Source organism: Anas acuta, chromosome 1 (genome assembly GCF_963932015.1).
Source record: "Anas acuta chromosome 1, bAnaAcu1.1, whole genome shotgun sequence".
Taxonomy (NCBI): domain Eukaryota; kingdom Metazoa; phylum Chordata; class Aves; order Anseriformes; family Anatidae; genus Anas; species Anas acuta.
In genome coordinates, this window is record NC_088979.1 from 194,535,607 (window position 1) to 194,551,641 (window position 16,035).

A 16,035-nucleotide genomic window follows, 5' to 3' on the forward strand; every position below is an offset into this window, starting at 1 on the left:
TGAATATTACTTCCACCCCGATGTAACTTCCTTTTTCAGCCCAAGCGTAGATGGAATTCCCATTTTATTAATGTGGCAATGAACGCATTACTTGTGCCAAAGAAATACAGTCATCTCTACTATCTGCTTTTCTTTCAGGAGATTGTTTTACATTAGAACAACCTTTCACATGATTTTTATTTTAATGTGTGTGCAGCAAGGACTGTACTTGGCAGGTATACCATCCTACGTCTCCAACCAGCTCTGAAGAAATTCTATGATAGCAGATGGAAAACTCCAGCCTTTGATGGTTAAAGCAATTTCCACAAGGAGTAAGTAGTTCTCATTGGTAGTAAGCATATACTTTAGTGCCTCAATCACTTTGCCTGAGTGTTACAGGCATCAGTGCAGCACTCAACTTTTACTGACCAAACCCTTTTTTTATCTTGGTGTTTCCCTCTTTTCTTATTTCTTTAGACAGACATACCTTTGCCTTTTCTTAAGGCTGAACAAGCCCAGGTGTCTCAAGCTCCTGTTGTAAGTCCTGCACTCCAGCTGCCAATGACCTTGATGGTCTTTTACTGCACCTCTGGGGTCCCAGCACAAGAAGGACATGGAACGACTTGAATGAGTCCAGAGGAGGCCATGAGGATGATCAAGGGGCTAGAGCACCTCTCCTATGAAGAGAGGCTGAGGAAGTGGGGATTGTTCAGCCTGGTGAAGGGAAGGCTCTGAGAAGGCCCTACAGAGGGGCCTAAAGGGGGCCTACAGGAAAGCTGGGGAGGGACTCTGCCAGGAGGTATAGTGATAAGACAAAAGGGAATGGCTTTAAACCAAAAAAGGGTAGGTTTAGGCTACATATTAAGAACAGTTCTATGATTCTGTGATTCTATGATTTGCTCCAGTATGTCAGTATGATACTGGGGAGCCCAAAACCATTCAAATCACTCCAGATGCAGTCTCACCAGTGTGGATGAGATGGGAGAGATCATTTCTCCCAGCCTGCTGGCTATACTCCTGCTAACATACCCCATGATGTGACTGTCCCTCCTTATTGTTAGGCATACTGCCAACTGATTTTCAATTTCTTCTCCTCAAGTCCTTTATTCTAATGCTTTTTCTCATCACTCAGTCCCCAGCCTGTCCAGTTGCATGGCATTTTGTCCTGGAAGACTTTGCATCTGCCTTGTGGAAGCTTCATTAAGTCCCTCTGAGCCCATTCCTGTTTAGGTCCTCACAAAAAACAGCTTTGCTCTCTATCTCTCTGAGAGCTGCCTCAGACACTTTGTGGTATTATCCACAAATATCTGCTGCCTAAAGTACTCTGATAAGCATGCTACTAATATATACATGATCAGGTCATTCTTTTCCAAATATATTGAAGTATTCCATATCCCAAAAAATCAATCCACATAACTAAATAACATGATTTTAAAGGATACCCGGCTTCTCTGCTTGCATCAGTGGTTTTGGATCACAGGAGCGGCATAGCAGTTGGCTGTCACTAATAATGAATACTAGATTGGTGTTTGAAATCTTCTCTGCATGATAAAGTCTGGGAAAAAAAGCCAAAAAGAAATGCTTAAATGAAACAAGGAAAACCATATATGAGAAGGACACACATGATTGGAATAAAAAGTAATCCAACTTCTAAGAATCAAACCGCCTTCTACTGTTTATCTTTTCTATTAATGAATAGTAAGAAACTTTATAACAAATTTTGTAATCTTTTTGACATTTCCACGGTCCCCCCTTTCAACTAGACTTATTAGAGGAAAAAAAATGGAAAAGAGCATCTAAGGCCTATAATTGATTTTACAGTTCAGTGCTGCTAAAGCAGTAGCTGTACTGAGAAATAAAATCAGTTCAGCATCAATTTTTCTCCTAGTAACACTGAAAAACAAACAAACAGACAAAAACCAACCAACCATACAAAAAACAACACACATAAACCTGTCTGTAAGAAGGAGAAGAAACAGGTTTAGGGTATGTGTGCTGTGTGAGGGTGAAGGAATCATCTTTAGAAAATCCAACTATTTGTTTATTCAAGACAAAATATTTCCAAGCTTTCCAACAATACCCTCAGAGACTGATAAATACTGAAGTTAATACTGTAATACGACAGTTCTTAAATGATCAGTGCTATTGACTAGAAGGTAAATTTGAAGATAAATTGCATAATCTTCTTGACCATCACATAACCAACACATAACCAGATTAAAGGAAATCATCTGCTTCTGAATATTACAGAATCTCTTTAATTCATGTAATAAATACATTTAAAAAAAAAGAACAACAGCAACAGAAATACAAGATCCATTTTCACAGAGCATATAGACTATTAAACAAAAATTTGAGTAAAATGCTTTTATGATAATTCAATTATTACAATTAAAATTTATTCTAAACAAATACAAAAAGAATGCAAATTATCAGTATACTGCCTGTATACTTCTCTACTTTGCTTATGTGAGCTTGATGTAATAAATCCAAAATACATTTTTGTTCTTGTAAAGGTGTCCTTATCTTTTATATAAAAAATTAATATTCAAAAGCTATTACTAATACTGTAGACTTACCTTGAACAGTTTATACAGTCTACAATGCCAATAAAAGATTTATCATCATTTTCAAAGAAATACTGAGTTTGCTCAGTGATACAACTTGTTTTAGGCAGGGCAGCAGAGAAATCATCATCTTCCATATCAGCTGCCGGAAAAATGAAAATAAATAAATAAATAATGACATTTTAAATGTTGTGGACACAATGGGGAGATCCAAATATGGCTCCCAGCCTAGATTCTTACCTTCTTTTTCAGTCAAAGTTGACTCTCTAACATTCTCTTGACTTACCTGCCTCAAGGAAACGTGGGAAAGTCAAGCTCAAAAACAGCTGCTGTAAGATAGACCTGAACACAGAAAGACGATATATATTCATTAAAATTTTTTGTCTTCTTTGTATTTTATTGGGTCCTCAAAATTTACTCAAACAAGATTAATAGCAGAATTATCACAGCTGATTATACTTTTACCAGTTATTAAAGCTGTGTTTTTTTAAATTTTACAGTTTTACTCTTTCCAGTTTCTCTCATGTCTTCTTTCACAATAATCTTTTATTCCACTGTTGAAATTTGCTATCATTTGTGCCTATAACTCACATAATGGAAATGTTATCACACCATCCATGCCTTCCTTTTATCTCTCTGCAGGAGGTGGAAGAGGCATAGTGGTGTTCCTCCAGCACTCAAATCAACTAGAACTTCTTTTGAACTTCCCACCCCCACCCTACACTGGAAAAATGCTCCTGAATTAGATACTTTACACTAATTAAGGTTCATTAACTTGCTGAGGAGATGAACACCGGCACATAACAAGTATATTACAAAAATGACTGTAACCATTGACTTTTAAAATCATCTCCATTCCTGCTCTTGAGGTATGGGATATATTTTCATCCTAGATGATGCCAAAACACTAAGGTTTAAAGAGCTCTACATATTTCAAAATTATTTTTCTTCACTCTTGATAACATTTTTCCAGTGTTACTTACCTGAAGCAAGTACTGGCTTGCCAGTTAGCCCTGTTCTCCCCTACTCACCTACCAAAACAGGAATCGAGTTACATTCCTTGCCTCACTGCTTCTACTTAAACCTTAAAATTGTAGCTCCCTGTTGTCATGTTTTAGGATTGCCTCTAAATACAAACATGACCGGATCTCTCCTTATCACATTATTACAAGGCCTGTTCTATAGTGGGAAGGGACTGTACAATTTTATTCAACCTCTAGGATTTTTTTCCTTTTCTCCTAAAGCCTCTGTGATGTGCATGTAACAAAATTGAATCTGCCTGTCACCTTTCCAGTCAAGGTAGTGCTTGAAGGAGCTCCGGATTTGCTTCCACACCTTTCTGCCTTGAATCATCAGATGGACAGTGCACCGTCATGGATGGTAAGAGACCTAATACCATTCAACAGTGATAGAATTTGCTGACTGAAAACAGTAATCCTCATGCAGCCCTTCATAAGGGGGCACAGAATTTACAGGGAATGAGTGAAAAAGGCAGCCTGGAAATACTGCAAAGTCTGAGTTAAAAGAACATGAAGGAGAAACAATACATACTGTCTTAACTAAATGCTGATGTATCCCACATATATTTTTTGAAATTATCACTCTGCTATCTCACATTATTGCCTGAAACATTATAGTTTTCTTCAACCTGCTTTCTCTTATTTCTCCAAGTTTCCTTTTGCCAGGTGCCTCACTGAATCCATTGTTGGTCAGCCCACTCTGCTTGCTTAATGTCTTTCTCTGCCTGCTCCTGACCTAGATTCCATTAAAAACATGTCCACAGAAAGAACTTTCATGTGGTACTTTCAAGTTAAACATCACACGAAATAAACCTCAGGTCTAAATTGAGTCCAGACCACCAAGTCTGATTTGAACATTGATACACTAGAGTTTCTCTGTTTGTGAAAAGCTCAAATTTCTCTTCTGGATTACTGCCCATCTCCAGCTTTTGAGGTTTGCTGTTGTCCAAGAAAACCAAGATTTTAGCTGTTGCTGTTAACAAAATGTAACCAACATTAAAAAAGAACATATAATATTCACAATGCTAGCTGTGAGAAAATAACTATGTTTGTTCAGCTGCTATATATTTTAACTCTTAACTCCATAAAATAGGTAATTTATTCCAGCTTGATAATTGCTCTAAAAAGTATCATGAAACTTTACAAAAATGAAGAGAGAGTCTCCACGAGTGCAATTCACACCAGTAAAAAATTCACATCAGCCCCAGCAGTTTACCACAATTTGGTGTGGGGGTAGTAGCTGATAGTGTTGTCTACATGGCTCTTGAAAATAACCTTTAATTCTGAATATAATTTAAAATAGTTTGGGTTGGAAATGACTTTAAAGGTCATCTAGTTCCAACCCACTACCATGGGCATGGATGCCTCTCACTAGACCAGATTACTGAAAACCCCATCCAGCCTGGCCTTGAACACTTCCAGGGATGAGGCATCCAAAGCTTCTCTGGGCAACCTGTTCCAGTGCCTCACCAACCTCAAACTAAAGAACATCTTCCTAATATCTCATCTAAATCTCCCCTTCTTTAGTTTAGAGCCATTTCCCTTTGTCCTATCACTAAACTCCCTGATAAAGTGTTCCTCCCTGTAGGCCCCCTTAGCCTTTCATCTGAACCTTCACAGCTGCCAATCAGACCATTAATCCCAGTTTACTTGCTGAAGCTGACTGTAGAGTAAGAGCACACAGTCACAAAACTTGGCAAGAGCAGTTTTGAATTTGACTGTTTACAGATCACTGAATGTTCAAAGGAATTTGGAGAAATAAGAATTTTCACCTTGGCAGAATGGCAGAAACTAAGGGTTCAGAGTGTGTGTGTGTGGGGGGGGAGAGGGGACGACTAATAGTCTCAAACTACTGAAGAACTCCAGTTTTGACATGCAGATTTCCTACACACTTGTACTTACCAGGCAGCTGCCGAAGCCCACCATCCTAGATGCAAAATGTCTGTTATTGTAGGCTGGGGGAAAAAAAAAAAAAAAAAAAAAAAAAAGATCATGCTATTTGTATAAACACCTGCACACTTTTAAACAAATGCCAGTAACCTATGAGAGACTACTGACCACATACGCTGAACGAATTCCAGCTCCTTGCTTTGGTTCTTCTTCAGGATCGCAGACCGACTGATAGTCATACGACTTGTTAAAGGCATAGAGGGACATATTAATTAGGTTTCGCATCAGGCCTGGGTCAATTTCACCAAAGAACCTTCCAATCTGATGAAGCAGAATGTATAGAGTTAAATTAAAGTACTTCTAAGTAGTTTTCTTATAAAAAATAAAAATAAAAAAAAATTCAGTTGTTAAAAACTGTACTTAAAAATAAACATACCTGTTGAGTATATTCATCCCGATTTGACATCAAAAGAAATCCACCATCATCAAGGATAACACAATCCACATGCTATTATAAAAAAGTAAAATAAGTTTTGTAGAATTTTCCAAGAATATTTCCAAATATTTTCACTGTGAGAAATATTTTTTTTTATTCAACACTTCAGAAATATCTTCCAATCTATGAGGCTAAATCACAACCCCATAGCCAGAGGCCAATACTATGCTAAAATAAGTAGCATTATCAGTACTATAAAAGTTTGTGGAGATCAAAGGCTTATTTGTGGCTTAATTTCATAAAAACTGTTTTGTAAATTTTTATTTACTCAATCCTTTGGTAGTTGTAAGAGTGCTATATCCTTATGAAATTGGATGATAACTGAATCTTAACTCATAATAAGGGGCTTCTGATATGCTTTCAAGCCATGTTTAAAGTCCTTTACAATTTGCAGCTTCTAATGGTAAAGGTCCTAAAGGCAGTCTCAGCTTGCTGTTCATGTTTATTTTCACATTTCTATCTATTTCATGCTTGCCCAGTGAGTTTCTTCCAGGTGTCAGGTGCAGGACTGGGAAGACCACTGGTTCCCTATACTTTGTATTTTGTAAAAGATCTTTGTAATCAGAGATTGAGGAGATAGCAGTGAGGCCAAATAGACTCCCAGATTACCATTATTGTTATAACTCCTGCATTTAACATTCTTCAAACTCCACAAAAGAACTCGCAGAAGACCTGAGCAGAGAAAGCTTTTAAGCACATGGCAGAATCTGATACTGTGATAGCTGCTGAAATTGTACTCTCCTGAGTGCCAGCAGAGCTATGGGATCCTCAAATCCTGAATGGTCAGGAAACAGAGGAAAGGAGGATAACTAATGATTGTTGAAGGGTACATCACGTACTCTGGTAATGTTCACTTTACATTTATCTTTTTCTAAGGTACTCTTCTAGTTGTTTTTTGTTTGTTTGTTTATTTTCTTCTTAATTATTCAATTTTTTCAGCATTACCTTGTGCTTTGAAAGTCATCTTTTTCACATTTTTCTTCATTTCATTCTCTATTGGTCTTACTCTATTGTTTTTCTTTTTCCCTCTAGTTCTCATAATCTTACTGCAACGATTTTTGAAACAAACACTTCACCTGACTTTCATTCCCTCTTTTGCCCTCTCCATTTCTAATTTTCACAAATGGCTAAGTTTTCAAAATATTAATCCTCAAATAATAACATGATAGAATAATGGGCTAGATAAATCTAGAGAAAATTAGTCATTTTTTTCACTAACAGATATTCATAAACTGAATACTTACCATACTGTTTCTTTCACAGCCACAGATTTCACTGTTGCACTAAAAAACAGAAGTATAGTAATCTTCACAAATGTGTTTCAAAAGAAACTGTATTTTTCATTGATATTTATCAATCAAGACAAGTGATGTGATTTTTAATATCTGTATATTAACCTACCTAGGCGTGTGTGTGTGTGTGTGTGTGTGTGTGTGGAGATTTACCAAGATTTCAGGTATAAAGTAAAAGAGAAAGGACATGTGCACGTATTTTGAGTATATAAAGAAAGCCTAGAAAACATTTACCAAGTATCTTTTTGATTGAAAAGCTTAACCAATCTCAAAGTATGGTAATCATATGTGATAAAGGAAGCCCACCACCTCTATTTAGCTTTGATTACTAGCATGTTTCTCTCTTTTTCTTGCAATATGTGTGAATATACATACATAACTGTTTCCGCACATTATATCGTGAGCAAAATAGTTACCATAATGCTTCAGTCATTCATTTTAAATAAATTACTTTCTCTCTTTTTCATTTTTTTCCTTAGCTCTGACATTTTAGGCAATGCATTTACCTCACTCTAATACCTACATAGCTACCAATTCCCTTAATATACAAACAACCAAGCAACATCGCCTTATGCAGTGGTTCCATAACTGTTTCCATTTTGTGTCTCCCCTTTCCCAATATACTACATAATGATTTAGTTTTTCCTTTACCTTTACCTTTTTCTCCTTCTCATTTATACCCAAACATGATTCTATGATTAGATGTAAGAAATAAAAGGGCTAAGTGACTATTTCATTAATTTCTGCTAAAATGCTGTGACGTTGATTGCAATATAAATCCTTACTGGTCACTGCTTACACACCCTCCATATTAAATACAAATAAATTCACTTTTTTCATTTTTTTTTAAATAAATTCTTTTGTAGATTTTATTCACTACTACATCATGATCTCAGTAGGCAGCCTACAGGCTACAATATGTCATTTTTCTTTGTCTTTATACATGTTCTATAATTATGAAAGCAAGACATGTACAAAATGCAGCTTGTTTCAATGTAGATTTATTTTGTGCATTTGAATGATTTAAATACCACAACTACTTGGCATCAATGCATCAGTGTGACTCTGGCACAAAAAGCTGTTAGACCTATTTGCATCTGAAGCTTTGAGAAATGCACATAAAGTTCAAAAAAAAAGACTTGGTCAATTGCTTACCAGGCTCTTGATTGTGGTTTTTGTGAAATTTTCCATCCAACTGGTTGCATCAATTTTTATTCCAACAACTAACAAGAAATACATGAAAGTCTTTTTTAGTAAAATGCAAAAGAAAAAAGGTAACTGTAGAATCCTAAAAAGGAGGAAAATTATAATAACATCTAAATTATTAAACTGGAAAAGGATAAAATATGAGTTTTGCTCTGTTGTCTGACCACCAACACCCTTCATGAGACTAATAAATTAACTAGTCTTACTCAAACACAGCCAGATTGCTGGCTTGATTTCCACTAGCAAGATTAAAAGTCTTAGAGAAAATAATATTATATAAACTGAAGCCTCTGAAATCTCAATTAAATTTCTCATTTACTGTTGAGTAACAACAAAGTAAGATCTGTATTTAGAGTTTTAGCTCCATTCTATCTTACCTGCAGGTTTCAGAAGTTTCCCGTTAATTGTTATTTCCACCGCCTTGCTTACCATAATACCTGTTTCATAGCTATTGGCACCACTTTCTGAAGGAGGGAGAAAAAAAGGAGGCATAGAAGGAGGGAGAAAAAAAAAAGTGAGATAAAAGTCTCTCCTTCTGTAATTGAAATTAATGCTTTTTCAAATACCCAAAATATTTCCAAGAATGCTTATTTGAAAACCTTGTTGTACTTTTTTTACTTATCACCTGTAATAGCTCAGATCACTAACACCTAGATGACTATGAGAAATAGTTTTGCTTACTTCTCTTCATTCACATTTTGTATGTGGTCTCTTCATAAAGTTACTCTAGCCTTTTTTTTCTGCAAACAGCCATGAATAACTTTACACACTGTTAAAACTAGGATCAGAGCCAAAGATTTTATCCTGCTGTTGTCTGTATTTTTCAATACAGAGTATACTAACACCACTCACTAACTGACAATTACTACTTTGACAGACTTCAGCCTGTTTTCAACACTGCTTAGTATGAAAAAGCAAGTTAAAAATACATTCCCTGAAGCTTTTTAAGGAACAACAAAGACTTCAAAGAATTTATTTAATTACCTTGTTAATGTTTTATTGAGAAAAGATGTAATAAATGCATATGGAATAACAGCAATAAAAGATCCCATATGTTTAAGAGGGAAATATGTCATTTGTGGTAGCATCTGCTTTTAGATGAGCTTGGCAAGGTTAATGCTACTCACATCAGTAACGAGCACTTACTATTGTGCACATATAGGTTTTAAATATCACAGTATTTCATGTAAACTGCTTTGGTTAGTAACAGCTATTTGAAATAGAATTCAAAAGCAAAACTTTAAACTAAGCTACAGTGCAGTGGGCAGAGCTGTGGACTCCAGACCTTTATACCTGCTCTGCCAAATTAGGTTCACTGCTGAAGAAATACACAGAATTCTGCTCAAATAATTTTTTTTTTTAAAGTAGTCTTTAAAATTGCACTCCTGAGTGCAATTTTCTTTCACTTCCTTTTAAATGCTAAAGCATCTTCAGAAAGCACTGTTCCAGTATAATAAATGAGAGCAAATACTTAGCATATGTTTTCAGCTTTGTTAATTCTTGACAAACATGGCCACCAAAGTAGATTACAAATTATTATGTCCTTGGTGCATTCCCAGCTACCTTTCCCCCTTTCCCTTAACAATAGGTGATGTCCCAAGACTATTTTCCTTTTTGAGTGTCAGACTTGAAACCTTTGTTGGTGAGCTCAACTGGTACTGGAAACATCCAGAAATATACTTACATTAGACTAGCTAGCTCCAAAACTTCAAAACAGTGATGACTTACTGTTGTAGTACGGAGCTGTGAAAATGTAGTTGTCATTATCTAAACTCCGTTTATAGAAGCTGACTTCATAAGTTTCAGCATTTTCCAACCAATTTTCTCCTTTCCTAATCATGAAAAAATAATAAACAAAAAAAAGATGGTTATCATCTCATGAAAGATATGCTGCACAGCTTTTCTTTTTTGTTTTGTTTTAGTTTAATGTTTCATGGTTGGAAATAATGTGAAATTCATTCATATAATCCTCAGACTTTATTAGCTTTAGCTGGTTAAGTGTCAGGTGCCGTTAGTAAAACAGAAGTTTTAGGGAAAAAAAAAATAGTATTCTAGGAACAGCATGGATCTTGTCTCTTAATTTTTAGATATACTGAGATGAATATTACTGCAACGTTATTCACAACAAAACATAAACAAACCTTACCACTTGCTATCTCTTAAGAAAACATTATCCTATTCTCTCATGCCATTAATAACATGAAAACAAACAATAAAAAAAAAATAAATAAAAAAAAACTGTGTTGGGGAGTAAAAACCACTGGCATTCTCCCATTTTGGGGAAACAGAATAACCTAAACAATCAGATAAATTTGCCACTTAATATGTCTGTACTGGTACCCTCCCTACTCCTGATCTGTAGTATCCTGAAGGTAGTTTTTAGCTGATTATATGAATCAACTTTAACATTCTCTTTTTGCCCTCTGGTAATGATACATTTTTCTCTCTTGAAGGCCCTGGATCACTTGGTCTGCTCCTACTAGTCTAAAAAAAATCACCTACTACATTATTGATTTTCTGTCTGCCAGCCTGCCAACAACCAAATGCTTAGGAGTAATGAGGGATTAACATGGCCCCACCACCAGCGCAAGGGCATTCCTTTCACTGCTCCTCTATACTGATTAGAAACCTATATAACACCGCCTGCTATGGAAATAACGTGTTAAAGATCAGTTTCATGCAGGAAGATAGGTAAAATCAAAGAAAGCAAGACATCCCATTTGTTTTCTAGTTACCACTACAGATTTAGACAGTATGTAAAGTTGCTTTTCATTATCATATTACACTATTTTATAATATTCTTACCTTTTGGGAAACACTCTGGTAATTCCACCATCTGTAACAACAAATTGTGCAGCAACTCCATCCCTGTAAACAGGAGTTTTAAAATCATAACTAACGTAAATCTTAAGTTCCTATGCCAAGGGTTGTCATTTAAGTGCATAACTGTGAATTAAATATCTACCCCTTGTAAAGATTAACTGTATATCTGTATATATACACACATATATATTACATTATTACCAAATCATTAAGAAAGAGTTTATTTTTTCAGGCTTTGAAATTCATTTGAAAAAAAGAAAAAAAAAAAAGCAAGTAACAAAAATACTTACAGATTCAGCTTACTCCAATAATTTTGGGCAAGTTCACTTGTAAATCCTGCATCCAGCAAAACTCTAATGACCATATCAGTATTACCTAGCAAAAGAGTCAAGAAGTCAAGACACTCATCTGAAACCATATGACATGGGGCTTAAACTGCTAAAATGAAATTCAAAGTTGTCCAGATGCTACTACCACCTAAATTAGGCTACTTTTATTATACATTCTGTCTAACTTCAAGTTACATCAAGTAATCCTTGTTAAACAGACTGTTCTGAAACTCCTGAGTTCACTTCAGTTTTTCCTTTGTTTTATCCTAAAAAACTGTCTTTGCAGCAAAAGATAAAGCAAGTTGTTTAAGGCACCAAGTCTCAACTTTGCAAGGCCTTGTGTTATATTTGGAAATAAACTTAATTTTAGAACATATTTTCATTCAAACATTTTTATCTCAGTTCTAAAGAGGTTGCACACAATTAAACAACATTTACATTTTACTGAGTTCTTACTCTCAGGTTACAAAAATTGAGGTAATTCAACTACAATATAAATATTTCAATCATTTAAGTCCCAAACTCTCAAACAAACAAACACACACCTATTTGTCTTCTTTTGAATTAGTAGCTTAAATGGATACGTCATAGAAAAACATAATTTAAAAGGTGACTTGAAGTCACTGCTTCTCAAGCATCTTTTTCAATACTACTTTGTAAAAGTAGCTTCTAGGAATGGTCAACTGAAGCACACACTTTAATACAGACTTTATCACTTTCTTTTTTATGGAAAATTAAACTGGGCTATAGTGTAATTAGAAGTGTAGAGGGAAAAATTTGTGCTTGGTTTTTAATGTCACATATCAAAGCGGTGTTAGAGTTATGATTGGAATCTGCAGCTCTGAATTCTGCAAAACTCTGGCAGCTCAGCCTTGTAGAACATACTGAACATTCATTCAGAAAAATAAAAAATCCATAAAATCCTTTTTCTTCAGTTTTGCTCCAGAAACCCATAACAGTCTGAATTTCAGATTCAAGAAAACTCAGATTTATTTTTTTTTTAATGCCCTAATTCAACCTATTTTCACAAAACAGATCATTAAGTATTAGAGTATTGAGAAGCTCCATAAGCTTTAGCCAAAAGGCTTTTTCCCGCTGTGGCCTGAATTTGTAGGCATGCTATGCATAGAGCCAGCAGCTCCGGTCTACCAGCAGGAAGCACTCTCTCATATCATTTTAATACATTAATTTAATTCTAATTAGATATGTTTACATGGCTTGGCTAGGTAAACCTGCTAAACTGCATCTAATGCCACAGATTCACCTCCTGTATTCACTTGCACACTATCATGGTATCATGTAATGTAAACAACGGTACTACTGTTGGATCCCTTGCTGCATCCACATTTTAGTAGAAATTAAATCAAAATGCTATCAGAACATAAATATTAGAATATGTTTCCCCAAGTGATATTTATTTCTCCTTATATAGACTCATATTTTTCTGGATGCATTTTTATTTGGGATTCTCCACACATCGCGAAGTGATGCTTACATAAACAGATGTTTCCAACAAGAAGGGTGAATTACTCTTACTGTCCACTTGTTAATGACAGAGGTAGCTGTCTTACTTCCTGGCTAACTTGTAACAGGCTCAAGTTGGACGGGACGAGTCAATTAAACTCAGGGTAACTATTAATATATAGAGACGTTAAATTTATATATATTATTTCAATTTAGGGATTGTATTAGTTATTGATTCTGAAAAAAAATTCTAGCTGAGGATATTTCCTTCAGTCAACACTGCTTGCTTACTTATACAGAACAGTATTTTTTAAGTACCTTAATTATAAGAAAAAGAAGGAAAATATGGTTTTTATTATCGATTACAAAATGAATTATACCAATGATTTGGTAACATTTTGGCATAATTACTTATGTGTATTGTTGTATATCCTGGTGTATACTATAATATCATTAAATATGCCCTTGATATTAGCTTATATAACTAGTGCGTATTAAACTAGAGTTTACTTCTGAGACTGAGTGAAAACACTCAAGTACAATTTCAGTCAGTGATATAAGTGAATAAGCTCACCCTATTTAAGAAGAAAAAAACAACACACACAAACACTCACACAAACAGCTTTTCAAGGCAGTTTCACTTTGAGAAGATTTTGTATCTAAGGGCACATTCCTTCAGTTACATGGTTCAGCCAAAAGATTCTTATGTATACTTTTCTGGATGAAAACTACAAGGACCCCACCTCAAATTGACCAGCAACTCCAGAAAGCAACATGTTATAAAGTCTTGGCTAAAGCAAGAATAAAAAAGTGTTTATTCCAATTATTTATGTTAATACTAAAGTTAAGTAAATCAATCCAAACATTAATTTTTCAGAAAAACAAGACTTTAACGCATTCCTGGCAGTTTGTTCAAAATGCCTAACTCCTCATTTATTCTAAATGGAGTTTAAGGCCAAATTTAAATATGAGTACCATCCTAAAGTCCAGTGCTCTCCACTGCAGCAGTTACATACATCTATGATCTTAAACAATTCAAGCTTAAGATAAATCTCTTTAACCAATCTGTGAAAGACCTTTCTCATCTTTTATTCTGGTTATATATGTTCTCAGAATTTTGTATTTTGTTATATAAGCTGATGAGAAAGCAGACCGATGGTTTCATTACAATTATTTTAAGTCTTCTTGAGATATACTTTGGCTGATTATCTCAAGAGAAAAAAATATCAATTCAAAATACTTGGAGTGCACAAAAACAAGCCAGTAGTTGGTTGCTGCCAAAACATAAGGTTGAAGAGAAGCATGTAAAACACTGGATTCCCTGCAATCATTATCATTCTTAAATGAACCCAGAAAACTCCAGACTACAATCTGTCTTGTGTAGAAAAGTTCAACACTAGATGTATTTCTGTTTAAAAAATAATAAATAACAGCGAAGATAAAAAACAATAATGTGTGATTTGGGCATGGAAGCTTTCATTTGGTTTAATTCTCATTTATGAGCAAGTATTTTCCTAAGAGGGGAAGAAAATCAGCAGATTGAGAAGAGTACTTACATGATGGACTGTTTGGAGTATTTCTATCAATAAATTCATTGAAATTTAATAAAAATTCGGTGTTGTTTTCTGATTTCTTTACATCACTACAGTATTCTCTGAAAAACAACCAAACACCAGTCTTCTAAGATTTGTTTCAGTTTCTGAAGCAGACAAATATGAGTCAGCAATGTGAAATTAAAAGCAGTATTGTGCCACTACTGTGAGGTGGTTGGCTATGTCACTTACACAGCCAATATGACTTTAACAATAGTTCTGATCATATTCAATATTTCAGGAATATACAGTAAATCAAGGGTTCAAGTGCCTGCCTAGATCTGAATTATAACAAAACTGCAAGCATGAGACAGGGCACAGATTCTCAGAAAAAAAAACACGCTGGACTTGTGTAGGCCATGAAGTTAGGAGACCATAGAGTCTGTAAAATAAATAAGAAAATGTCCAGGGAAATTAGACTCCTGTTGAGTTAAACTGTACTGGAAAGTATTTGGATTGCTGCAGGAGAAATCGTCACTTTAAGGCTGGATTTATGGGATGAGATACTAATTTCTGAGAAGTCTTAAAGGCAAATTTAATAGAGTACACACCCTATACACATATAAATGCTCTTTGTTTTGACATTTGCAAAACAGATTGACAGTAAACTATTGTCATTTATATAATGCAAAACAGTATATCAGTGGACAATTCACTGAATAAAAATTAGCATAATAAAAGTCACTGAGCATTTTGAAGTCAAATATTAGATGGTGAGTGGCATTAGACAGCTGTAATTAAAATGTAAAGAATATTCAGCATTAAAGCCAAGAGCTCTCTTTTTAACTGAACTTTATTAAATTAGCTTTATGAACAACTGAAGTCTGTTTGAATATCTTATTAAGCTATCTTATTACTCTTTAGTTACTTTACCATAATCCTGAAAGACTATAGGCTTAATTTGCTGTACTATACCAATGTTCACATTTAAGCAGAAGCCCATATCAGACAGGCCTTTTCCATATAGGTCAGTTTAACAACTAGTGACATGTTGGAAACTGCTAGTGGGTACAAATTATCATAAATAACTTCAGTTCTTCAGAAAAATCAATTCAACAGTTAATGAAGAGAGTACATTTGAAGATACACTATGTCTTACATATGAATCAATAGAACTGTTTAAACTTAAAAGGATACGGAAATTTATACGATAAAAAAGGAATGGACCAATTTTTGACTTATCTTTGTGGTGCAGCATTTCTGTTACTTATCATAACTAACTTTTAAAGGAAATTAATTTTTCAGAGCAATTTATCTTACTATGTTTCCCTTGCAAACACACTTTTACAAGGGCAACACAATTTCACATGAAAGAACAGGGAGCTAATGAACTGACGTGATCAATTTTTCAATGACTCAATCAATGCATGTGTTCAAT

At 34.8% G+C, this 16,035-nt stretch overlaps 1 protein-coding gene across 11 annotated transcripts in view; it reads right to left on the bottom strand.

The window, feature by feature from the left end:
• The window catches only part of CACNA2D1 (calcium voltage-gated channel auxiliary subunit alpha2delta 1), a 411,227-nt gene that overhangs the window by 13,943 nt on the left and 381,249 nt on the right, over positions 1–16,035 (bottom strand). For all 11 annotated transcript variants that reach the window (XM_068669921.1, XM_068669927.1, XM_068669923.1 and 8 more), the window contains 13 exons: positions 14,622–14,719; positions 11,563–11,647; positions 11,255–11,317; positions 10,178–10,281; positions 8,827–8,913; positions 8,399–8,466; positions 7,196–7,234; positions 5,892–5,963; positions 5,624–5,776; positions 5,468–5,520; positions 2,833–2,888; positions 2,559–2,688; positions 1,422–1,534 (listed from right to left, as the gene is read on the bottom strand). In XM_068669921.1, coding sequence (XP_068526022.1) covers positions 1,422–1,534; positions 2,559–2,688; positions 2,833–2,888; positions 5,468–5,520; positions 5,624–5,776; positions 5,892–5,963; positions 7,196–7,234; positions 8,399–8,466; positions 8,827–8,913; positions 10,178–10,281; positions 11,255–11,317; positions 11,563–11,647; positions 14,622–14,719 — 1,121 coding nt within the window. The remainder of the gene's footprint in view (positions 1–1,421; positions 1,535–2,558; positions 2,689–2,832; positions 2,889–5,467; positions 5,521–5,623; positions 5,777–5,891; positions 5,964–7,195; positions 7,235–8,398; positions 8,467–8,826; positions 8,914–10,177; positions 10,282–11,254; positions 11,318–11,562; positions 11,648–14,621; positions 14,720–16,035) is intronic.